Source organism: Agelaius tricolor, unplaced genomic scaffold (assembly GCF_023055355.1).
Source record: "Agelaius tricolor isolate 1412-34295 unplaced genomic scaffold, bAgeTri1.0.p SCAF_26, whole genome shotgun sequence".
NCBI lineage: Eukaryota > Metazoa > Chordata > Aves > Passeriformes > Icteridae > Agelaius > Agelaius tricolor.
In genome coordinates this window covers 7694671-7719294 of record NW_027269286.1, presented here as the reverse complement: position 1 = coordinate 7719294, position 24624 = coordinate 7694671, and the positions used below count along the sequence as shown (strand labels likewise).

General features: G+C 39.0%; 1 protein-coding gene across 3 annotated transcripts in view; it reads left to right on the top strand.

Moving 5' to 3' along the window:
* NAA16 (N-alpha-acetyltransferase 16, NatA auxiliary subunit) overlaps positions 1–12963 on the top strand; it is a 61402-nt gene extending 48439 nt beyond the window's left edge. Inside the window, exons 10-20 of one of the 3 annotated variants that reach the window (XM_071448273.1) lie at positions 416–488; positions 724–893; positions 1259–1411; positions 3325–3453; positions 3990–4203; positions 5945–6138; positions 6865–6973; positions 7477–7575; positions 8168–8311; positions 10805–10902; positions 11167–12963. In XM_071448273.1, the coding sequence (XP_071304374.1) occupies positions 416–488; positions 724–893; positions 1259–1411; positions 3325–3453; positions 3990–4203; positions 5945–6138; positions 6865–6973; positions 7477–7575; positions 8168–8311; positions 10805–10902; positions 11167–11367 (1584 nt within the window). In that variant the 3' untranslated portion in view covers positions 11368–12963. Of the gene's footprint in view, positions 1–415; positions 489–723; positions 894–1258; positions 1416–3324; positions 3454–3989; positions 4204–5944; positions 6139–6864; positions 6974–7476; positions 7576–8167; positions 8312–10804; positions 10903–11166 lie in introns of those variants that run through there. The other 2 variants (XM_071448274.1, XR_011682462.1) reach the window with 2 other exon arrangements.
* Positions 12964–24624: the final 11661 nt, after the last annotated feature.

The window sequence follows — 24624 nt, the reverse complement described above, 5'->3', positions numbered from 1 at the left end:
GCCAAAAAAACCACAAAAGTCTCTGTGTCATCATTGTTATGGGAAGTTCATGCATGGTCTTTTTCAAAGCACCTTTTTTAAATTGGCTCACTTTCAATGCTTAAAAATGAATAGCATAAGTTAAGTTATATTTTGGAATTTTTACATAAGATACTAATCATATGCACTTGAATACCTTCTGCTGTAAGCTGCCTGAGATTAACCCATTTCCCTGCCACATCACTAGTTAAAATGGGGGATCAAAATAACTGCAAAAGCTGAAGTAAACTATGTGAAGATACATCAATTTTTTCCAAATTAAGTAGTTATTTTTGTATAGTTTCTCTCATTTGTTCAAGTGTTCTTTTCAGTGTATTCATTTCTGTTAAAATGATAGTAAAGCAAAACTTAAGCACATACTATTTTTTGTATGTAGGTTTCTACAATCCAGGAGCTTGTTACTGGTTATGAAGCCTCTTTGAAAACTTGTGACCTTTTCAGTACATGTGGTAAGTTTCTGTGGTCTTATGTTAATTACTCTGTAACTACTACTACTGTTCATGGAAGTTATCAAGAACTGTTGAAGTGCTGATACTTTTTGCAAAAAAATAGTTACTATATTTTCTAGTAAAATAATTCATCACAAGAAATATTTGCTGAAATTGCCAAGCTTTGTTTGTGTTCATTTTTCAAATGCAGTCTTCAGCTTTACTGGTTATTGTAACCTTTCCCATTTTGTTGCAGAAAATGGAGAGAAAGAGCCCCCAACAACACTGCTTTGGGTTCGGTATTTCCTGGCACAGCACTTTGACAAACTTGGCCAGTGTTCTTTGGCCTTGGATTACATTAATGCTGCAATTGCAAGCACTCCAACATTAATAGAGCTATTCTATTTAAAAGCAAAAATTTACAAGGTAAAAAGGGAATTTGGACACGTGGAGTACCTAGTGTATTAAAAAAACATATTAACCCATCAGACTGGTGTGAATGTGTGGATAATATTTCAGTTAGCAGTTGTTATGGGCATCAGTTTTCATGCGGGTTTCTTTTTGGGCACTGTTTTGTCAGGAAGGAAATGAAAACCCTTTTGTTTGGGTTTTGCAAAGCCAGTCACAAATTACAGTGAATTGTAATTTTGAAAAAAATCTGGGAGTGGGGGGAGTGAGAATAACACTGGTTTTGGTTCTGATGGAGAAATACCAGTAACAAATACAGATTTCAGGAGGTGGTGAATAGCAGGCCTCTACTGAAAGTTAACTATTTAATTTCTCCCTAACAGCATGTAGGTAACATCAAGGAAGCTGCCAAATGGATGGATGAAGCACAGTCTTTGGATACTGCAGACAGATTTATCAATTCTAAATGTGCTAAATACATGCTGCGAGCAAATATGGTGAAGGATGCAGAGGAGATGTGCTCTAAATTCACAAGGGCAAGTATATTGCTTTAATTAAGAGGTGTTTTGCTTGCCTCTGGTACTTCTTAACTCATAACTTTAGATCAAATATCCTATTAATATCCATTTTTATTACAATACTTCTATGCCTGATGGTAAGGAACTACACAGAATTGTAGAATGGTTTGTATTGGAAAGAGCCTTTTAAAGATGGAATAGTCCAATGCCACTGCCATGGGTGTAGACATCTTTGGCTAACTCAGGTTGCTCAAAGCTGCACCCATCCCAGTCTTGAACACTTCCAGGGACAGGACATGCACAGCTTTCCTGGGCAACTACAATCCAGTGCATTGCCACATTCTCACAGGAAAGATTTCTTTTCCTTGCATCCAATATAAAGCTGTCCTCTTTTAGTTCAAATCTTTTGCTCCTGTTGGTGTTGCTGCTGATCGTGGTGAATAGTCTCTTTCTTTCTGTTTTATGAACTTCCTTTATATACTGGCAGGCTATTGTAAGGTTTCCCTGGAGCCTGCCTGCTCTTCTCCAGGGTGAACCTCAACTCTCTGTCTTTTGTCACAGGACAAGTTCCAGCCTTTTGATTCTTGATAGTGTTTCTCTGAATCTGTTCTGACTGGCTCATGTCCCTCTTGTGCTGGGGGCCCTGGAGATAGATGCAGCACTCCAGTTGTGTAGATCCACTAAATACTGGAAAAAAAGGTTTTTCAAGGGTAGTTGTCCCAGGAGTATTTTTTATTGCCATACTTCAAAATACTGCTTTGGAAATGCATCTGATGGATACCTTGTTGTTTCCCCTTTAGTACCGTCCAATCTAACTGCACGGGAGTATAGTACTATACTCATTATGATTTAGTGTTAATATCAATTAATTTATATTTGAACATTTCATTCCTTCAAGCTAGTATTACGCACAAAAATTTTGTTAAAACAGAGTCTATCCCTAAAAGGTGGGATAAGCACTTTAAATTCTATTTTTTTTTACACTGGACAAAATTTGGATTAATAAATATCAGATTTGCATGTAATTTATGGAACTAAACATGAAGACTGCTTTGTGGGATATCCTGGAGTGCATAAATTAGGCTCCTTCATTCTTTTAAATTCTAGGTGTGGTAACACTTGAAATTGGATTCAAGCTTGCTAGTATTTCTAAGAATGATTGAAAATTTGATTACTGAAACTCATCATATTTGCTTGTCAGAAGTGTTAAAGCAAGAAAGACAGAACTTCATCATAGACATCTGGAAAGACAGGATATCATCCGCAGTAACAATAAATGTTGAGTGTAACTGGGTCTTGTATCTGCTATAAAGATTGTTCTGAAAGCCTAATGGCTAATATTAATGATATATGGGATGTTTTTCCAGTTCACTCAGTCTAGACCATTATGACTATTATAAAGTCTCAATCTTAGGATTTTTTTTCCTTTCAAAATATCATGTATTAATCTGACTTCATTTATTTGGACAAACAAGTTCTAAGAAATGTGTAATAATGTATTCTAAGAAATTTGTGCTAAAGCAGTGAATATATTGGTGGATTTATAGACTGGTGGATGCCACTTACCTGATGGGGAAAAACTAGCTAAAATTTTTTGCTGAACTCAAGGAATATTTTAAAATAATGTTATTTTGTGCCCCCAAATTGTAGAAGTGAGACTGTGCAAGCATGAGTTCATCTTAAAAACCTGTTAAGACATTAATCTTGAGGTAATTGCGGTTTTTAAATCATTTCAATCTATTACTTTCTATCTGGAGGATCATAGAATATCACAAGTGTTATTCTCACTTGAACACTGGGTTCATTTCCTGTTGTATTCCAAGTACATTGAATGATTGATTGTTTGCTCCTGATGGCCTGAAACCAGGCACAGTTAAAAGATGCAGCTAGTAAATTACAATAGCAAAACCTGATGATGACTCTTCTTTCAGGAAGGAACTTCTGCAATGGAGAACCTTAATGAGATGCAGTGTATGTGGTTCCAGACAGAATGTGCTGCAGCTTATCAAAGGCTGGGGAAGTACGGTGACGCCTTGAAAAAATGTCATGAAGTAGAAAGGGTAAGTAGGTGCAAACACCACCCACTGCTTCCCCAGTATTTCTCATATGCAAATAAAGGTATTTGTTAACATAATCAGCACAGTTTTGTATGCTAGAAGCATATAAAACTTCTAGTATAATGGCTTTTAACAACAGGTTAATACTTGATTTTTTGTAACAGATGTCTTCTATAGCTATTATGTGAAAGACTATTATTGAAGTGAAAAGGTTTCACTATAAAATACCATATTTTCTATGCAGCTATTCCTACATTAACTTTATGCTGACTTTTAACAATTGTGTTTTTAATCAGAAGTCACATTTCAGCTGGCTTTTAGAGTGCCTAAGTCTTTGAATAATCACATTTTTTAGGCTTTGTTAACTGAGATTTTTCCCTACCGATAGGTTCTCTTGAACAGTCAGTATTGCAAGGATATGTCTATACTTGTTAAATATTGTCTGTAAATAATACCAATTGTAACTTTATTCACCTGTCTCTAATAAAAAGTAGAGTAAGTAAAGGATGAGTATATGAGTGTGCTCTTTTTTTTTTAAGCATTTTTTTGAGATAACAGATGATCAATTTGACTTCCACACATACTGCATGAGAAAGATGACTCTCCGTGCCTATGTAGACCTTCTGAGATTAGAAGATGTGCTCAGGAAACATGCCTTCTATTTCAAGGCTGCCCGATCAGCAATTGAAATTTACTTGAAGCTCCATGATAATCCTCTTACCAATGAAAGCAAAGAGCAAGAAGTGAATTCAGGTATCTACACTTCAATGAAGGTTCATATGTCTGACACATGTAAAAGCTTAAGCTAAGTAAGTTACGTGTTACAGAGTAAATAGAACACAAGTTTTTCCTCTTGTCTTTCACAATAATTGAAAAGAGATCATAGGTAACAGGCTACAGTTTTCTCTGTTCACATCCCATTACTTTGCAGAACTAGAACATGAATGAACTTAGCTGTATTTTTGGAGTACTTGGGGAGGAGTGACATTTCAGAGCATTAAAATCAGATTCAGTTCAGCCATTAGATAAATATTATTAACAAATGAATTATGGAGCAATGGATAGATTTTGTGGAAAAGCAGTCTGAATTATAAGAATTTGATTTTGGTCTCACGTATTTAATTAATTACATGGTAATACTAGTTACTACTGCTCACTTCTCACACAACTTGAGGACCAAAGAATAAATGGGTAAATGTGTTAGCAATATTAATACATTTAGAACATTATTTAAAACTAGTATTAAATGGACAGCAGACATTCTTAGGAAGCCAGTGGGGTGTAGTTTGGAAATCTGAGGATTCAATGGCAGATTATTTGAGATTTTTTTTAACTTTAGGATAAATAGTTGCTTCTCCTTTAATGGAATTGCAGTTACTGTCAGCATCGCAGTGGCTGTTGACTAAAGAAGTGAAATTCATGTCTGGCTTTTTGCAAAGGGAAAAATATTTGATATGGGGAAAAAGGGACACTAAACTAAAAATGCCACTTAATATTGCAAATAAAATCTCATCTTTATTCAGAGGTGAATAAGTTTTTCTATACCTGCCTATGAATAATGAAGAGGCGTATTCGAATAGGTGAACTTGCACCTTTTTTCTCTCCAACTTTAGTTTGTTTCTGTATATAGTGTAAGATTAGTGTGTGGCAGAGGATTTGTCACAGAGAATAGCAATATATCATAAAGGTGGGTGGTGTCTAAGAAGTCATATTAGTTCATTTGCCTGCTGCTCATTGGGATCCAATAGGCTTATCTGTGGGAGAAGGCAGCACTGTGTGGATGGGGTGAAAAGAACACTTGCTTCCTTGCCTCAGAATAGGGATGACCCAAGCAGGGAGGTTGTGCTGCCCTAGCCTCAAAAAAGATGTGTTAGTCCCTTGGGAGCCCATTTTTCTGTGCCTTGCCACATTTAGCAAAAATTCTGTTCTCGGTGAAACACCACAGTAAGCAGACTGGTAGCTGTAGTGTTATTCTGGCTAAACCGATCATTTCCCTTTCGTTATCCCATGGTATTTGCGTGAAATCAGTAGAGTTATCATGGCTGTATATTAGTCAGACACTTTAATGGAAAATAGCAAGTTTAGCATGTTTTCAGGTGGAGTGTAAATCCATCTGGATGTTTCTAGATGGCATTAGAAGCAAGCCAAGCTGCAGTCAAAATGAGAGCTTAGTGTTACCATTGTTCATTTTCAAAGTTAAGACCTGTGACAGATGTAACAACTTTATGTAGCTAACCTTTGAAATCACTGAGGTTTCTTTAACAGCCATGTAAGAAAAAATATGCAAGATCAAGTGTTGGGTTAGGCTGTAAATACCAATCCAGCAGGAGTGTTGGCCTGTGTAGTGGTGATACTCTTGTGACTGCTGGTAGTTATGGAAATCACTTAAAAATTTGCCAAATTGAGATGGGGAGAAGCATAATGACCTGAGTTGTTTGAGAAACAAGATTTTGAATTAAATACTTTATATGTTGTCTGTTACTTTAATCTGTAGAAAATCTCTCAGCCAAAGAATTGAAGAAAATGCTTAGTAAGCAAAGAAGAGCACAGAAGAAAGCAAAACTTGAAGAAGAAAGAAAGCATGCAGAAAGAGAACGACAGCAAAAAAATCAAAAGAAAAAGAGAGATGAAGAGGAGGAGGAAACTAGTGGACCCAGGGAAGAGCTGGTTCCTGAAAAACTGGAAAGGGTTAGCATGGTCTTTCTTGTTGAACTCTCATGATTATCATAAAAAGCCTATAATATGGGTTTGCTATCTGATTCTCCTAAAAGAATCCAGGCGTTTTTATAAAATCATTTTTGCATGCAGAGGTACTTTTTTTGTAGTCCATCTCTTTTTACACTGAAGAGACGTATTTTTCATCAATAAATCCAAGTTGTACATTAATATTGTTACTGTCCTTAGATTTCAGGGATTTTTTCCAAGCAGTAGGTCGTATTCATTAAAATAGATACTGAACAAAAAAAAAGCATTTTGCTTGAAGAAATCTGATTTTCATACAGTGAATAGAGGAAAAAGTAACAGAAATTACTGCAATTTGCAAACTTTGAAGGCATGAGCCAGTATTTTGCTATGCATAAAGAACTACCTCCATTATCACAGTAAACTTCAAGCTTGTTGTCTAAAGTGGTTGTATTTAATAGTTTCCTAAATGCTAAATTACAGCACTGAGTGCACAAGCAGTGCCAGTGTTGGCAATGATGTTGTCTTTGTCAACATGAGATGATGAGTAAGCCCTTTAATATTTTTATTTAAACAGCAAAATTTGTTATGGTGCTGTTTAATTCAGAAAGCTAGCTTCAGCTCACCTTTGGCCTCTGATTATTTAAATGCTTTGAGTAACAGAAATTATTGTTGGACTTTATTTGATGTTTGTTTTAAGCCATAATTTTCACTGTTCTTTTCTTAAAACAGGTAGAAAATCCATTAGAAGAAGCCATTAAGTTCCTTATACCACTTAAGAATCTTATTGGAGATGATATAGAAACACACTTATTAGCATTTGAAATATACTTTAGAAAAGGTAAAGTACTGCTTAATTTTATTTTTGCTTTACAAAATTTTAGTCCTTCAGTTCAGCCTGTGTTATCCAAGTGTAGTGGAAAATGATCTGAAATACTTACCTGACTGAAGCTGAGGCATGCATCATACCTAATAATAGAGTAAATAGCATTTTTATTTAGTCACCCTTAAGAAAAAAAGCCCTAAGAGCAGATTATATTGTGGTATGTACTCTTAAATACTGTGGAATAGTATTTGTGGTGTGATCTTTAATTATCTAGAGGAGACCAAAGCTAAATAGGTGGCAGTATCTGTGCAGTGTCAGCAGAGTTGGAGCAGCAAGAACTTCTGCTTTATTAAGCAATTTGAATGGGAAAATAAGCTTAGTTTCTAATTCTGTGTAGAAACTGATGTTTCTAGTATTTTACTAGATTTACTAAAGAAAACAGTCATTGATTATGAAGAGAAAATGTTCTGTATTCTTAATCTTGGTTTCCTAATATTTTTTTTCTCTTCTTCCCATAGGAAAGTTTCTGTTAATGTTACAGTCTGTCAAAAGAGCTTTTGCTATCAACAGGAATAACCCATGGCTACATGAGTGCTTGATTAAATTCTCTAAAGCTGGTATGTGTGTAGGAAATATGTCTGTGTGTGAAATAGGTATTTGTGTAATTATAAAGATATAAGTTACATTTTGCAAGTACATAATTACATATTTTTGTGATGTGTACACTTGAAACACAAACAAAGAAAAATAAAAACAAATATGTTTTTTTCATGGCAATACCAAAGAAAACATAGGCTGTGCTACCCAGTGTACTGTGTATGTATTATACCTTCCTCCATTAATCCACCAGGTGGACCCAACAACTCATTTTGGCTAGATTTCACAGCAAAATGAGTGTTCTAAGGATCCTGGAAAACCGTAATATTTAAGAAAATAAGCGGCCAATATGGGAGAATGATTCTGACTGAAACAGTTTGTGTGTTGAACATGTAATAGAAAGTTTACACGACAGAGCATCCTTTATGAGAGTTTCCTCTGTAAATGCATCAGCAGTGTTTGTGTTGACACATTTTGATCTGAGATTTGTGTTTCTGTGCACAAATTCTAAAACAGGGACCTTGAGCAGTGCTTTAGGTGGTTTCAGTGTTTTCTGCAGTTGTTTAAATGGCATTTTTTTTGCTTCTCTCCCCCCTGCCTTCCCTCTTCTAGTGTCTGACCATAGTAACCTCCCAGAAATTGTGAGCAAGGTCCTAACTCAAGAAATGCAGAAAATATTTGTTAATAAAAACCTGGAGAGTTTTAATGAAGAATTTCTCAAACACAATGCTACCTCCATTCAGCACCAGCTGTCAGGTTTGTCTAACTTTTTCATGCTCTTGAAAAGGAGATGATTTAAGTGATGTAAAACCAGAATCTTTATCTGCAATCTGCAAGGGCAGGTTGGATGGGGCTTAGTGCATCCTGGTCCACTGTAAGATGGCCTTGGGAATGGCAGGGCATGTGGAACTAGGTGATCTTTGAAGTTCCTTCAAATTCAAACCATTCTATGAATTCATACATAAATTCTGATGAGATGTAAAATTACATGTTTATATGTGGGGGGTTGGGGGGAGGGGCCTTTCTGTCAGCTTGTACCATTTTCTTTAAATGTACTTCACTTTATTAGACGCATAAGAAATTTGCTCCTTACCTTCAAAAAGTGCAGTCAAACCACTATAGATACTCAAGTTTTGAAGCACTGTCATTCTTCCTGTTAGAGCTGCTTTTTTTTTTTTTTTTTAAGCATTAGAAAATATAAAACAAAATCCCATATCCATTCGCAAGTGCTTTTCCCTGTTTTCTTTTCAGCTGGAATGTCTCTGTTCCTACTCATAACTTTATCATGTAGCAACAGCATCAATAAAAGTACCATGATGGACTTGTTATGCAGCCTTTGCTTTTCTGCTTCATAGTCAGTAGTGAAAATGTTGAAATCTGACACTCAGATACTGTTTCTATAGAAGAGCCACAAGTAGCTGCTGGAGCTAAGTCAAAGGATATTGGAATTGAATGATTACAGAAAGATTTGGAATACTGATGTGACTTGATAAGCTGGTAGAGAAAATAAAATGCATTTCCAGCACTTAAGAAACAAAAGTAAGTGTAGTTTTATCAGGCACTTCCAAGTACTTAGTGCTAACCTCACCTGGTCTTTAAAAGTTACCCAGTTCCAGTTATTCTGTCCAGAATAACTGGAAGAAGTGAGCTTCAGAGGATTGCTCATTGCTCTAAAGGAAGGTTAGGTAGAATACCACAAACTTCCATTGGCTTGTATAATAAGATCTGTGTTTCAGGATAGCATTTTTAGAGAAGTACTGGTACCTTTTTCCTGTAAGCAGGCTCAGGATTTGGGAAGTCAAGTACGGATATCTCAGCAGTCAATTGCTCCTAATTCTTAGGGATGTGTTCTTCCACTCTTGTGACTGTTGAGCATCTCACTGGCTGCTTTACAGGTCTTATTATTCTGATCCTCCAGTGTTAAGGAAAACACTACAGTCACTGGCTAGGGTTTTGGTAGCTTTAGGACTTCAGCTATGTGTCAGTCTTCTGTTTATGCTGGAACAGGTTTGAGGCAATTGGCTTACCTACTGTACAATTTTTAAGTTTCTTGAACAGTTATCTTTAATTAAAGTTTGCAGGCATGAAGATCTGGAAGACCAAACCCTAAGTCTGAGAGCACAAATGACCTTAAGTCTGAGAGCACAAATGAGTGCTTTCTCAGCTTATAATTACTAGTGAAAAACTGTAAGCAGACTTCTAACCACTTTGCAATTTCTGTACCATAGCCTCCCTAACTTTAGGCAAGAGCAACTAGGTTAATATAAGTTTGGGCAATAATGGCTCTGCATTGAGTCTAGCAATTTATTTTCTTAAACCTACAAAAAGCAGTAAGAACTAGGATACTTTATTTAATTGGGAAAACTAATAATTGGGGAAATGAGTTGAGCAAAACCAAAATACAGACAAAAGATCCAGAATGTGGGGTTTTAACTTTTCCAGTAAGATGATTAAGCTTTTTGGGTTTTTGAGTAGATTACATAGTGGGGTGGGTCTGGACTTTGTACTTGGGCAAACGGGAAAGCACATTAAATGCCAACACATTCATTAAGATGAGATTTTAAATTAAGGCAGCTATGTTGCAAGGAGCAGAATTTTGCAGAGATGCCCAGGCCAGTTTTGGCAATCTGTCTGTGGTCTGAGAAGCTGTGTAGTTCCACAATGCAGTGTTTTCTTTTCCACCAGTGTAGTCTGGTCTAGGCAAAGCACCAAACTTGTGCTGCGCTTTCCTTGTACCTGAGCTGTGTCCTTAGCTCTGGGTGAGCAGCCATGGCCCTGTGTTCTGCCAGGTGGACTGGCCTGAACTTTTACTGGGCCATATTCCACAGCTGTTTAGTAACTGTTGTTCACTTAGCTCCAGTACATCTAAAGAGAATTCAATGTGTCTCTGAGAATTACTCACTCCTGTGTTTGTTGGATGGATTTCATTTAGCCTGCTGATTTGAAGCACTTGTCATCAATGTACTCTGTGATATTTTTCTCTCCTAAAGACCTGTCAGTCAAGTGAGGCATGTCACTCTTGCAGGAACAGGTCTCCAGTTATTATTCAATCCTTATGCTTCTAATAAATTTCAAAATGGCTTTAGTTTCATTAGTTTCCAGTTGCAAATCAGGGAGAAAGACATAGTTTATTAAAACTTGTAGGAAGTCTAATTCACATTTATATGTAAGTTTTCAGGTTCTGTTTGTCTGTATATGTTGTATGGCATTTAGGAAAACTAAACATTGTGGGTTTTGTCTTGTGATAAGGTGCAAAGATGATGTATTTCCTGGACAAATCAAGACAAGAAAAGGCAATTGCTGTTGCAACTAGATTGGATAAAAACATGAGAGACAAAAATGTGAAGGTAAAAGATACAGTATATAAAGCCACCAACTGTGTGGGGTCTTAAATAGTGTACAGTGTAATGCAGGATAATGTGCATGCTTCATTAACCATGATAAATGATTACTTGAAAGAACAAGATTTCAAATTTTTCCTGTAAGTAGAAGATACGTAAGTACCACCAGAGAAACCTGTTTGCTCAAACTAGTGTTGTTTAACAATATGTGCCCTTAAAAATAAAACAATTCTGAATTGCATTTATTAACGGATGCTTTTGTTTCTTTAGACATTAACGAAGGTTTTTGAGGCGTTGCTTGATGGCAGTTTTGGAAGCTGCCATGCTCAATGTGAAGAATATCAAGCAGCATGTCATAAACTGTTTCCTTTTACGTCTGCCTTCATGCCTGCCACAAACGAAGACAACAGCAGCATTGCATCTGTCAATCACACGGCCATTAACCATGATTTGCTGTCCAATGAAATCTGAAGTAGTGTGTGCAAGCCCCTGTGTGTGTGTGTGTATACCTACATACACACATGTATATGAAACTCTGACTCTCATTACATGCTGGCTGGATACAGATCAGGGTTACTTTTCCAGGTTGTATTTTAATATCTTTAACAGGTATCTAAAACAAAATATTTGGATAGTTAAATGGAGTATGCTATTAGGGTTTTTTTTCCTCCCAATGAAAACTGCCAATATTTATGTAAACATCTTTACTCAGCATTTTTCATGTTTATACTTGTACAGGTTTAAGTCTTTTAATAATTCATCAGCCCTCCCTCACAATAATATGGATATTAAAGACTGCTTTCACTTAAGTGTTGTTACATATGCAGATCTATGTGAACATATCTTGTTAATAAATTATCATTTGAGAGTTTTTAGCAGATTAAGACTGAAGTGCTGCTTGAATTGCCCTCTTTGTCTTTACTGTTCTTTAGGGGTTTTTTTTCTGAGTTGTTTTGGTTGGATTTCTTTTTTAATCTTTGGTCAGTTTGGTTTCTTTTGAAGCACAGCAACAACGAAAGCATTGGGGGGGGTTGCATGTTTTTGTCAGGTGTGTGTCTTATATGGAACCGGTGTTGACAGATATGAAGATTAGGTTTGTGTAAAAAAACCCAAACCAACAAATGTCTAAGGTTTTTTGAAACCTATTCCCTCTATCTTGTGTTCCATAGCTATCGTTTCCTTAGTTTTATGGTCAGTTTAACATTTTAAAGTTTTCATATTCTGAAGCGATTCCCTGAGAAGACATAATGAATTTGAATACTGTTGTTTGTCCTTTGTTCCATCTCCCCTTTCCTCTTCTTCCCTCTGGTTTCTCCCCATTTGTTCACCTGTTGACACTTAGGATGAAAAAGCTGCTCCAATTTTGTGCAAGTGCAGAAGGTACAGTAATGGGGAATACAGTTTTCCTCTACATCATAAAAACTCACTGGTGGGTGTGCTGTATTACCTCCATTAAAAGTCTTAGTTGTCTACTTAAGTATTATGGCCAATACTCCAGAATTTCTCCTGCCTAAATGCTATTGCTGTAGGTGCTGAAAGGCAAAACAGAGAAATATGTTTTACATTTTAAAACTGTTTAAGGGAGCACAAAGAGGCTGACTACAAATCATAATGAACCTTTTTCTTACTTTGTATTCTGGTGCATTAACTATTAAATATACAACACATCAAAATGGAAGTTTAAATCTAATATACCTATTTAAAGCATAGCATTGCTAGACAAAATGGCTACATATCACATGACAGCTTTACATTCTATAAAGACTGCTATCAAAACATAATTATACTGTGGCTTGTACAGAAAATTTCTGGAAACCGTAATGGAATTATTCAATCTCGGTTTGTTTTTATTTCACTGCAATGTAAATAATTTCAGTAATATTAACTAGCCCCTCAAAGGCAAATACCAGTTCATGAAGAGGGGATTTTATTAACTCAAATAAACTGTTCTAATTAAAATTCTCCTTTGTGTGTCATCTGTTTAGATTTTAAAAAAATGTTGAATGGAAAATTCACTGTAAGATATTGCCAACATATGTTATGCTGTAATAAATTATTTTGTACACATTTGCCTTTGGTTTGGAATTTTTGCATATTTATGGACATCAAACTTTAACCCATCATTTTCATTTTTTTCTATTGAGTTGCAACATTCACTGGTTTAATGTTAACTCTGTAAGTGGTTATGAAAAAAATTACTATTTAGTAGATTGAGATGTGTATAAAAATAGTAAATAGTAATGGCTTCAGACTGCAATCAATAGATTTGGATCAGATAGCAGGGAGAAATTCTTTCGATCCTCACAATCTGAGGATGGTGAGACACTTGAACAGGGTGTTCAGTGAAGCTGTGGATTCTCCATCCCTGGCAATGTTCCAGGCCAGGTTGGATGGAGTTCTGAGCAACCTGGTCTAAGGGAAGGTGTCCCTGCCCGTGGCAGGGGGATTGGAATCAGGCAGTGTTTAAGGTTCCTTCCAACCCAAACCATTCTATGATTCTGTGATAGTAGCACTGAGAAGTGGTGATGTGGTTTTGTCTTAAGTATTCACCATGAGCTGTTTGCTGTGGAACACCTGGCTCAAAGATGTCTTAGGCAGGGAAAGGTGGACCATAATGGGATTGTTTTGGCTCAGCAGCACCTGAGAACCACTTGCACCATATGGTGAAGACATGAAGTGATACAGTGTCTTCTGTCTTTTTTTAGTGATAATACTTCCCTTGCTGGAGATTTAATTCAGGCCTTCAAAAAGAAGGCTGTGGCACTCTAGATAGGACTACTTATCTGGTCCTGTGCTGTTTAACTTGACACTTGAAGTCAGATGTCAACAAAAACACCCAGGGTTCCTCTTCAGCAGTGGATTCCTTGATAACGTAGATGAATAGTTTTCATATCTAGGCTAAGAGTTGTAGGAACTTAATTCTGGAAATTGAGTCTTCTGTCATGCAGTGAGTGGTTTAGTTTTCTCTTAGAACTGCTGGAGGCATGCAGCCTGCTGAGGTTCCCTCAGGGCTGTCATTGCAGGTGTGAACTTCTTGGGGTAACAAATGCTTGGCAGTCTGATCTCTTCTTCCAAATTTCGTCTTTGTTGCAGATGGGCAGGGTGTGCTGTGTACCCTAACACCTTAAGGTCTCCAGGCACAAAGAAGGAAAATACGCAAATGCAGCACAAGGTTGCTGGCAGAATGCAGGACCTCATTTATCTAAACAAGCCTGGCAGCATTAGATCATTCAGAGAGATGAGCTGAATTGAGCAGCCTGAACTGACAAAGATGTTTTATGTTTTGACTGCTCTGATTTCTGGTGGTTAATGAGTTCATCAGACTCATCTGGCAGAATCCAGTGCAGGGGAACTGTGGCAGCAGTGCTCTGAAGCAGGGCAGCTCCTCTTGCCTTGCAGTGCAGGCACTGCTGCTGCTTGGGACACCGTGCCAGCACTGCGAGCTAGCATGGCTCAGGATTTATCCATGCTGCCTAGCAGGTGATCAAAAATGTTGCATTTCTGGTGCAAGAAGCTGCCTTTCTGGCTTGGCTTTTCAGTCTGAGTCTGCTGTGGCTGTGCTCTTCAAACAGAAGGAGGAGCTGGGAACAACAGGAGTAGCAGCAGTGCTTCCTGAATGCATAATGATGAATGTAGGACAAACCCCACTGGGATATGTGTGCAACAAGGCATGGGCACAATTCTGACTTGACCTTAGGTTTGCTGCCCACCCCCACCAGATGTTCTGTAGCCCTATAATTGTGTGAGTTTTTCTGTGCTCTTTTGCTATAAAGGTTAATTAGGCTTCATTTGCTCTTTACCAGTCTTAGCAACACCTTCAAATTTCTTTCACAGTCTGGATATGAAGCTATAGATGTCTTGATTATGATTGCTATTAATTACAGTACATTTATTTACTCACCTGTCTTGTTTTCTGGATCTTTAAAAACCTTTTGTTTTGAGCTGGTTTGTAGGGGCTTTTCTAAAATTCCTATTGCTGATCCCTTCACCAACTGAATAATTGTGTTAACAGCATAAATGTCAAAAGAACTCATTGACTCAGCATCTAATCTAACCTCACATTTTGTCCTGCCACCTCACACAGTACCTCTTTCCTCCTGTTCCTGCAGGCAGGCATACCCCAAGGCTGAAAACTTTTCATCATAGAAAATAAGCTTGTTCCAAACCCAGGCCCTAATGGAAAACCCTGACCTGATACATGTACGGATAGCCAACATTTAGTCCTGAACTGGCAATTAAGGTGAAAGGGGCGGTGTCTCACATCTCTGCAGCTGCAGCATGTAGGAAGAGGTCAAGCATTAAGTGTGACACATAAGGTTGAAACATAATCGTGTTGGCATGTGTGAATGCACTTGCCACTTGCTGTTTCAGCAGCAACGTTATATGTACTTACGGCATTTGTTTTTCCATACCTTAACTGCAGCTCCTAATGAAAAGTTCGTGGATTTTCCACTAGAGGGAAGTCTCGCATCCAGAATATTTTCATAGTAACAAGATGCTGAAGTCTTGTAGGTGTTGTTTTGTAGTAAGAATGTAGGAAAATGCTTATATTTTTTCCTCCTTTCAGGCATCGAAGGGAGGTTGTTGTATGTGCTACAAAATCTGAATTAGACTCGTGTTTGTGTAACCTAGCTGTCTGTAGGCATTGATGTGGGGATCTCAAGTTGAGAGGGCAGTTGGTTAGACTTTTTTCACTGAAGCACTGGAGAGCAGACATTTTGGGAAAATATGTTTGAACCCACAGATGATCAGATCGTCTTTTTTGGGAAATCCCATGTCCTGTGCAAAAAGTTTCACTCAACTCCATTCCTGCCTTCAGGCTCTTGAGGAGAGGCAGAACATGTCAGCCTTGAAGATTAGCCTTCATTCCAGTTAATTTATCATGAACTAAACACATTGTCTGTTCCCCACTCGGACCTTGCTGCTTGAACATATTTCAAGTCTAGACAAAGTATTTGAGAACGTGCTGTTAGCACTTAGGAGGAGGCTCAGGTTTTGAGAGGTTCATAGATGTATTTTAGGTATGCAATAAGATGGAAGAACTAATACATGGTAGTTTTAGGACTGATTTTAGGACTGATCTAAGGTGAAAAGGGTGGTTTCTCACATTTCTGCTGCTGCAGCATCTGGGAAGAGGTCAAGCGTATGATATGATCTATAAATATGATAAATGCTCATATTTAAAGCAACGCAGAGGGGAGGAAGCAAGGACCAGAGCAGGAACTGTCTTCCTCTTCCCCATACAGTGCCTAGCACAGAGAACTCCTAGTTTAAGAGTTTATTCCATGTTTTGTAAACTGTCATAAAGCGTCTCTGCAAATGCAAGCAAATTATACCTGCCTGAGGCCAGGCTCTGTAAACAGTAGTGCAAAAGACATCCAGGAGTCCACAAAAGGCATCAAGCACCAAAGGAGTCTGTTAACTGTCACTGGAGAGATTTAATCAAATGTTAGCTAATCCATGCATTTGACTGTATTTCAAATGAGCTCTGAGAGTTCCTGAAGTCAGAGGAACTTTTCTATTAGTAACACGTTCCCTGCATGTCTAAATACCTGTCCAGGGAAATTCAAACCACTGGGATGAAGCTGTTAGATTTGCCATGCATAAATTTTTTTGGGATCCATAAGAGAGAGCATGATTTGTTTGTTCAGGGGTTGGATGACTGCTGCAGGTGGTGAGATGTGCACTGGTGATTAGCTCAGGCATTGCAGAGCATCCATCCCCAATGTGGCAGAGGAATGCCAGCAGTCCCTTGCTGCTCCTGCACTGCTCAGGACCACGGCACTCAGCTGTGTCATTTGTGAGCACTGAAGGAGCCATAAGGTGATTCTCCAGGGGACAGGTAATGAAAACCAACAGCCCTGTAGTGATATGAACAGGTGTAGTCCATCTTCTCTTTGGGAGCTTACACCTTCACTGAAGACTTTCTGGTTTAACAGGCAATGAATTCATAAAAATCCAGAAGGCTGGATAGCTCTGTGGTATATAGGGACACCCCTATATCCAGTGCAAAGCTATGGACACCTCAGGATGCCAGACATCTAAATTATTGCAGAGATCTGAAAATTGCAGACCTCAATCTCTAAATTGAGATCTGCAAGGCTGATTTCCTTTTTGCTTCTGAAGTGCCACCTAGACTGTAACAAATTGCGCTGAAAGATGTATATCCGTGTGATTATATATCCTTCTATAATCCTTATAATCCGTGTGATTATATATCCTTACCTGACAATATGTTGCTAAAAGCTTTTTATGTTCTCCCCACTGTATTTCTTCAGTCTCTCTCTCCACTTCAGGCTCTGGCACTTGCTTTTTGCTTCTGTGAACAGATTCAGGTCAGCAGTTTAGCAAGAACCTTACCTGGCAAATGTGGGTTGGTTGTCTACCGATTACAGATGGATAGACAATGAAAAGACAGCAATGGCTAATCAAGGATTTGATGAGCAGCCCACACATAGGTGTGGCAGGCTGTTTTTTACATGGCCTTCCATTCAAGGAAGGTACAAATTCCTCTCAATCACCTTCCATCTTAGAAAGTAGGGTTTTTCTAGAAGAAATTGTGATCTTTCTGTGTTTCCTATGACCATGCCTGGCTCTCCCTACCATGTTTCACAGGTAGCCTCTCACAATCCTGGCCATCTCAGAGGAGCCAGGCTGGGGTGCAGGGACATGGTGGAACTGGCAGCAACAAATAACTGATCAGAAGAAAGTTGTCGCTACATTTGGCTCTCAATGATTAGACACCCTCTCATGAGCACTGACCATGTTGACAGAAGCCCTCCAAAAAACATAAGGTACTTCTATCTCTGGTGACTACCTCTTTTTCTCTGTTGTCTCCTCCTACTCACTGAGGGCTTGTAATCTTGCTCTAATAATGGGAAACTCAAATCTGTGTCAAGTGCCAAGCGTGGCACCCTGCTGTCTAAGTGTTGAGTCGGTGTGTGCTCCTTGAATTTGATTTCAGGAAGCCCAAGCAGCCCTGGATACAGTGGCACACTAGAAATGTTTCTCAGTGCTCTGGCAGGACAAATCTGGATGTGCAGAGCCGTGGTTTTTAAGTGTCTGCAGTGGCAAAGCCTCTGCTTTGCAGTGGTGTTTCATGTTCTTTTATTTTTTTTAACTGCTTCCCTCTTGTGTAAATGCTCTGAGCTCTAGTTTTGGATGCAAGTCCTCTGACATAGATGTGCAGCTAGTAGAGCTGGGCAGTATGGAGTGAACAATTCTGAAAGCCTGTTATTTATGAAATAGAGTTGAAAATAGAAAATGGGCATATGGAAGAAGTTGCTGTCACAGATCCTCCCTCTGGCTAGGAGAATTAGAGCATGGTTTACTTAACTTCCATTTCTGACGAAAACATGATTCTACTATGGCTTGTCACAAAAATTATTTGAAGCTGAGAAAAATGGGGAAAATACCCAGGACTCAATAATTATTCCTGAAATGAAGTGTAGTTGCCTCACTCAGAGGAAAGGGCTGGATGTAGTAGATGGTCACTGGCTGTAACGCTGATTCTTTTCTTCCCATCTATACAGTCCCCTGTGCACTGGTAACAGGAGAAGCTCCAATGGACTCAAACATTGTTATTTCCCAACCATAAACATGCAAATCCCCATCCCTTAAAGGGGCATGAAATACCCCTGGCTAACCAAAGCTCAAAGATTGCTGATTTTGTTCCACATTTGTATTGTTAATGACTCAATGGGGTCCTGGACTATGACTGCCACTACTGCAACACAAGTAATTGAAGAGCTGCTCTCCTGTTCTAACCTCTGCAGCCACATGCCTTCAGCAAACAAGCAGTCTTGGCTCCTCCCTTTTCCTCTGACTGCCTTTCAGCCAACACAGCATGGGAGGGAGCATAAGTCTTGATTTTTTCAGCCTGTTTTGGTAGCTTGCTTCAGTGGGATGGATGGAAAGAACACCCTGCCATTCCTAACTTCCCCTATTCTTGTGGCTATATAAGTTTCCTTGACATTGGTGCAATAGACCATGGAAAACTCAAAATATTGGTTTAATAACACAAGGACAAGTGGAAACAACAAAATGGAAACCCATGTACATTTTAAACAACAAACCAAAAACCAACACAAAACCCAGAGGATATTCAGTGTTCCTAGCAAAATCTAATTTGAATTCTTTGGCAAGAAGTGTTTTCATACCTTTAGATGTGATCAGTATCTTTTTGGCTAGGTATTTTGGCCACAAGTATTTTTTATTATCATTGTAGTTATTAATTGCATCTATTTAGAATCTCTATTTCCTGGCAAGATTTAAGGCTTGGGAAACAGAGTCCACAAACAGTGTTGGATAGGAAGTAACAGATGACTGAGACAAGCAGGCTCTGTGTGCATGAGTGTGTGAAATACAACAGAAAAACTACAAAATGTGTAATTTTTAGTCACAGCAAATAGCACTGATGTGAAATATATCTACCAGAAATATTTGCTACCTTTTTTTTTCCTAATGGAGGAGACAAATTAGGAGAGATGTCTTATTGTTTTAATACATAAGACTTCCCTTCTATGTTTTGTTTCACAAGGCTTTAAATCTGCTTTCAGTGTGGTGTCTGTGTCAGATATTTTTCATAAAATACAAGCCTCTCAAGCCTTAAATTCCCTTCTTTTTTCCTTGTATGTAATCACTCACTGTTGAGTGAATATTCCTTCTCCCTTGGACAAAATTGCCATTTTTTTCTGAAGTAGCACAATATCCAGCAATCTTAACTCCTCAATTTATCAACAATTCAAAGCCAAACTAGGTGGAAAGCAACAACTGTTTTTCATTTGTATTTGAAATCATACAAGTTTCTTGATGGAGTGGTAGTCATAAAAGGCTTTGAAGCAAAACTGGCAGAAAAGTAAAGAATTCAGTACCTCCTGTTCCTGATCCGTATGTATGGTATGGTGGCAGCAACATCAGGTAGAGGTAGAGAAAGTGGCTTGCCCTGAGCTTGAGCCCACAACCTAACACAGGAAATAAATTTCTTACCTAGCATTCTTAAGTATGCTTTTTCCTTTATTTTTCCCCCCACATTACCCTGTAAAATGGATATTTACTGCTACTGGACCCTTTCAGATGAGGGAGGACTTTAAGGAAGAAGAACAAACCCTTTCCTCCACTCAGCCTTGTGCAGAGTCTCGTATGCAACCTTGTCTTGCAAAGGATATGTGCACAGCCTTGTTTTCCTGAAGATAGAGCCAGAATGGAGGCAATTTCTTCACTTCTAATTGCCACACAGCACTCCAAATGCCAGGATCTCTCCCCCTCCTGGCTTTCTGCCGTGGTGCCTTGGCTTAGATTTTCTTGGCTTTTTGTCCACTTCTCTCTGCTTGTTGTCTGGTGGCTCCTTTGCACAGCAGGAAAAAGGCTACAAACTTCTTATGTCTTATTTACTCACTACCATCCCTCTCCTTACCTGAACTTCTCTCCCTTTCCCATGCAGTGCTGAGCCAAAGTCCCTTGACCCAGAACATTCAAAGTCTTGAGTGGTTTTGTGTCTCTCTTTACTGTGGACAGAAGCTCAACATTCAACTCTATATGCCAGTGATGTCAATATAGGTTACAAATCTACTTTATCAGTTTAAATTACTTTTAATTCAACTACAACAATAGTAATTAAATCCAAACTGCCATAAATATGCTTTGGCATCATTAACTTATTTAAAGACATCCATTCAAAACTCCAAGAGATTCTGCCTCTAGTTACTGAAAGACACAGACTGTATTGTGTTCACATTCAGGAGGTTAATTTGACAAGCAGAAAACTTAGAAGGATAGTAGGCCAGAGAAAGTGAGCTTAGGTTTTGGCAGAATTCAGCAGGAATGTGTATGGTTTGCTCACAAGGCCACAGCTGTGAATGGCTGTGAGCAGGTCCATGAGTTTGCATCCACTGTGCATCAGTCAAGGGCAGAGAGAACACCCAAAGGAAGTGCATCAGTCTGTCAAAACTCCAGGTTCCAGTTCAAGGTCTACAGACCATGTTGGGAGAAGAGGAAGTAAAGTCTTGTGAAAGACCTCTTGCAAGAGATTTTTTATTTAACAATCTTTCAAGATTAATATATTGCTGTGAATCGCTCACTCTTCCCACTGGTGGTGTGGATTGAGCTACAGGTCATAGGCTTTTACTTAGCCCAGCTGGCAGCCAAAGCAGCAAAACACCTTGGATGGTAGTTAGGCAGCCCATGTAAAATGCATGGCTCATGTCTCTGACAAAGTTTAATCAGGCAGATCTCCTCATTACAAAACAAGTTTAGCAATTAACTCACATAGGCAATTCCACTTGCAGCGTGAAGGATAAAATAGGCTGGAATGTCAACCACTGCCTCCTTTAAATGAGCATCCTGAGGGCAGGGCTGTGATGTGCTGCACAGGGAGACAAGTTATGCTGGTGATGCTAGATCTATTCCTGCTCTGCGGCCCAAGGAGTTGGGTTTCCCTGTGTGTCAGTCTGGCTGGCACCTGTGCTTTTTCATCCTCTGGCAGTTTTTGTTTTTCTGTTTGACAGCTGTCTTCATTTTGGGTTCCCTTGCTTCCTTCAACTAGAAGTTTGGAAATGATGCGCTGCTGTTTGTCATTCACAGGTTTTAAATTATCTACTTTAACAAGTTGGTATTGTTACTTATGTAAAGAATTGTTATTTTCACAGACTAATAAATATTAAAAGACTTGTGGAAATTAAATATTCAAAACTCCAGGCTGCTTCCATGAGCAGGGATCTGGCACTCTGGCTTTTGTCTAGTAACAATACCAATGAGAAGACAGGTGTAGGTTTCACAACACATTTGTTTTTAACTGTGGGACTATGGTATTACTCAACAAAATTGATATTTTGGGTTATTCTTGATCTTTGAAGTGGTGAAAAGAAATGATTCATTAGACAAAAACTTTTCAGCCACTTTAGATTTGCAAATTCCCCCCCCTGCAGTTCCATTTTCTGTGTATGTGCATATGGTGCTGCACCTGTACTGTGAATTGTAACCAGTTTCCAATTAATTTCTCATTCTGTTTTGAGTTTTTTTTCTGTTTTATATGAATGCCTCAGAAGTTGTTCATGGATCTGTGGGCATCTCTGGGCCATGCTTTGGAAGCTAGATTATTCAACCTACAGCATCAATGCCTTTTTAAACCCATTCTAGGAGTCTCTTTGGTGTAGCAACACAACGTGTTGTGTCCCAAATTATTCCATGCTTTGTTCAAAAAACTAGTGCTTCATGAGCCTTGCAGCTTGACTATATCTAAGTGCCTGTTTTAAAAGCTTTTCCCTGAAGCGTGTTTCCCGGCAGGATTTGTTGATTTAAATAGCTGTGTGGCTCACAAGTTTGTGAGGTCAAAAATGCAGTAGGAAACCACTGTAAACATCGCGTCACCAGCTGAGGAGGATCTGGAGACACTGTGTCGAATGGGCAAGAAGAAATTCACTTTAAATACAGCTTGGACGGTTGCCTAGAAAATGAGAGGGATTCAGTAGCTGAGGTTTACATTAGGAGTTGTGTTGGATGTTTCTCCCCATAAGCATGAGCAGCCAGGCGTGTCAGCCTGCAGAGTTTCAGGGCACTGCACTTAAAAGTAACTTCTTCCTTTTGCCAGATGTGGGCTGCTCCTGTTGGCATCTGTGCCAAAAGTGCAGCCAGTTCAGCTGGAGCATGCTGGGGCCTTTCAAGAATATTTATGGATGTGCATGGCTACATGGTCCATGACATAGAACCCATAAACATAAAAGTGAGTCTTTGTTTCCTCTTGTATAAGCTAATGGTTTATGTGGAAAACTGAAATTCACCATCTGTCTTGGTTGCATTCAGCAGAATCTAGGCTGCTTAGGAGAAAACATGAGTATTTACTGAAAGAAATGTTAAGAGATTAGTCTATGAAGCAGTAAACACAACTAAGTAGTTTTAAGCCCAGGTTGTCTTAAGGACACAAGATATCCCAAACACATGGGATAAACTTCTGTAAAGAAGGGAAGTTTATAGAATAATTTCTTCATCATGCCTGGAAATTATTCTGAAAATGGTCAATGTGAGTGTAAGATAATAATTTAAAGAGAATAATTAAAGATAATAATTTAAAGATAATAATTTAAAGAGAATTTAAAGAGAGGGATAAATTCTTATATCACTACAGGGAAGCAGTTGGTTTTTTTCCCTACCTATCTATACCCTCCTTTTATTAGCTCCCTGAGCTGAGCCCATTCAACTCAATTCAACAGAAAATTACTCACTTTCTTCCTGGATTAGTTTTCTGCTGTTCTAAAGTGTTGAATTGGCTCAGCAGCAGATGAGAAAAACCTGCTTAAAAGACATGCAGAAGGTCTAGGCCAGGAGCACAAGAAGAGAGAAGGAGGCAGGTGGAAGGAGGCCTTTTCTGGCAGGCCCCAAGCAATGTGGGTTCTCATATAGCTTCATCCCCCTTTGTGCTCTTTCTTTGTGACATGACCTCAGACCCTGTCCCAAAAGGCTGTGAGACTGCTTGACCATCTCTATGAGAAACAACAGGAAGGGCACAGGAGGACTATCAGCCCTTGGTTATTTTGCCTGTATTCCTCAGCAAATGGACAGATTCAAGCCTAACCTCAAGCACCTTTTACCCCTAAGCCAGGCTGTGCTATAGACCAAGCACCAGTGCTCGGTGGGGGTGTGTGGAACAGGTAGAGTTGATCATATGTGATTGAGCAAAAGAGATTTGACATCAGCTGCAGGGCCAGGTCCTTGTCTTTTGGGGCTGTGAGCTGTGCCCAGTCACGTCCTCAAAAGTTCCCCTTTCTGCCTTGCATCCATTGTCTCTCGTCCTGCTCGTGCTATTGACGTCACGCCCTTGTATCTCCTTGTCCCCTACTTTTTAACCTCGCTTTCCCTCTGTGTCACTGCGGTCTTTAAAAAGGATTGTTTGTAGACACTTTTATTAGCAGAAAGAAAAACAGAGGAAGACCACAGAGAGGAGGAAGCCACAGAATAAACAACAATTGAACTTTGTCATGAGAACTTCTTTTGATTCACTGCAAAAATAAATAAATGCCTCCACATCAGCCGGTAAGGAGAGGTGGACAAATCTGTTTTATTGTCTAGAACATTGTTTTTCTAACTTTGTATCTCGCAGGAGCAATGGCAGCATGTCTAAAAATGTGAAAAAATTGGAGATGTTTTTTCTTACCTCCTGACTCTTCTAATTCTAAATATTTTCATCAGCACACAAACATAACCCTAACTCCTGATGCATTCTCATGGAATAGCATCTGATGTCTGTTTTCAGTATTTCTGGCCATAACTAAACATGGCAGAGTCTTCCCAATGAGTATTTAACAAAACTTTTTTTTTTATTTTAGCTGCTCAGACAGCTTACATTTAAAACGAGCAAGAGACAGCACAAGAGCAACAACACTCCGTAGATGTGGTATGTGTAAACATCAGGTTTACCTGACCTCAGGACAAGTGCCAGAATCCTCCTCCTAAGAACCAGGAAAGCACTGGAGAACACCCTGCCTGATGCACCTGATGCTGTGACTCCCTCTCCCTGAGCATTCCCTGCATGTCCCCTGCCACCTGCTCTTCTCCTCGGGTCACCCTCTGGAATTAACTGGTCCAGCTGCCCCCACGGCCGTGCCTGCAGCTCACCGATATGGGGAGCAGGGCAATAACCACAGGCAGATGCCAGCACAGTGCCATGGGGATGGGGAAGGAAGGGCATCCCGGGGGTGTTGGAGCAGCACTGCTGTGCATGCAAAGCCACGGGCT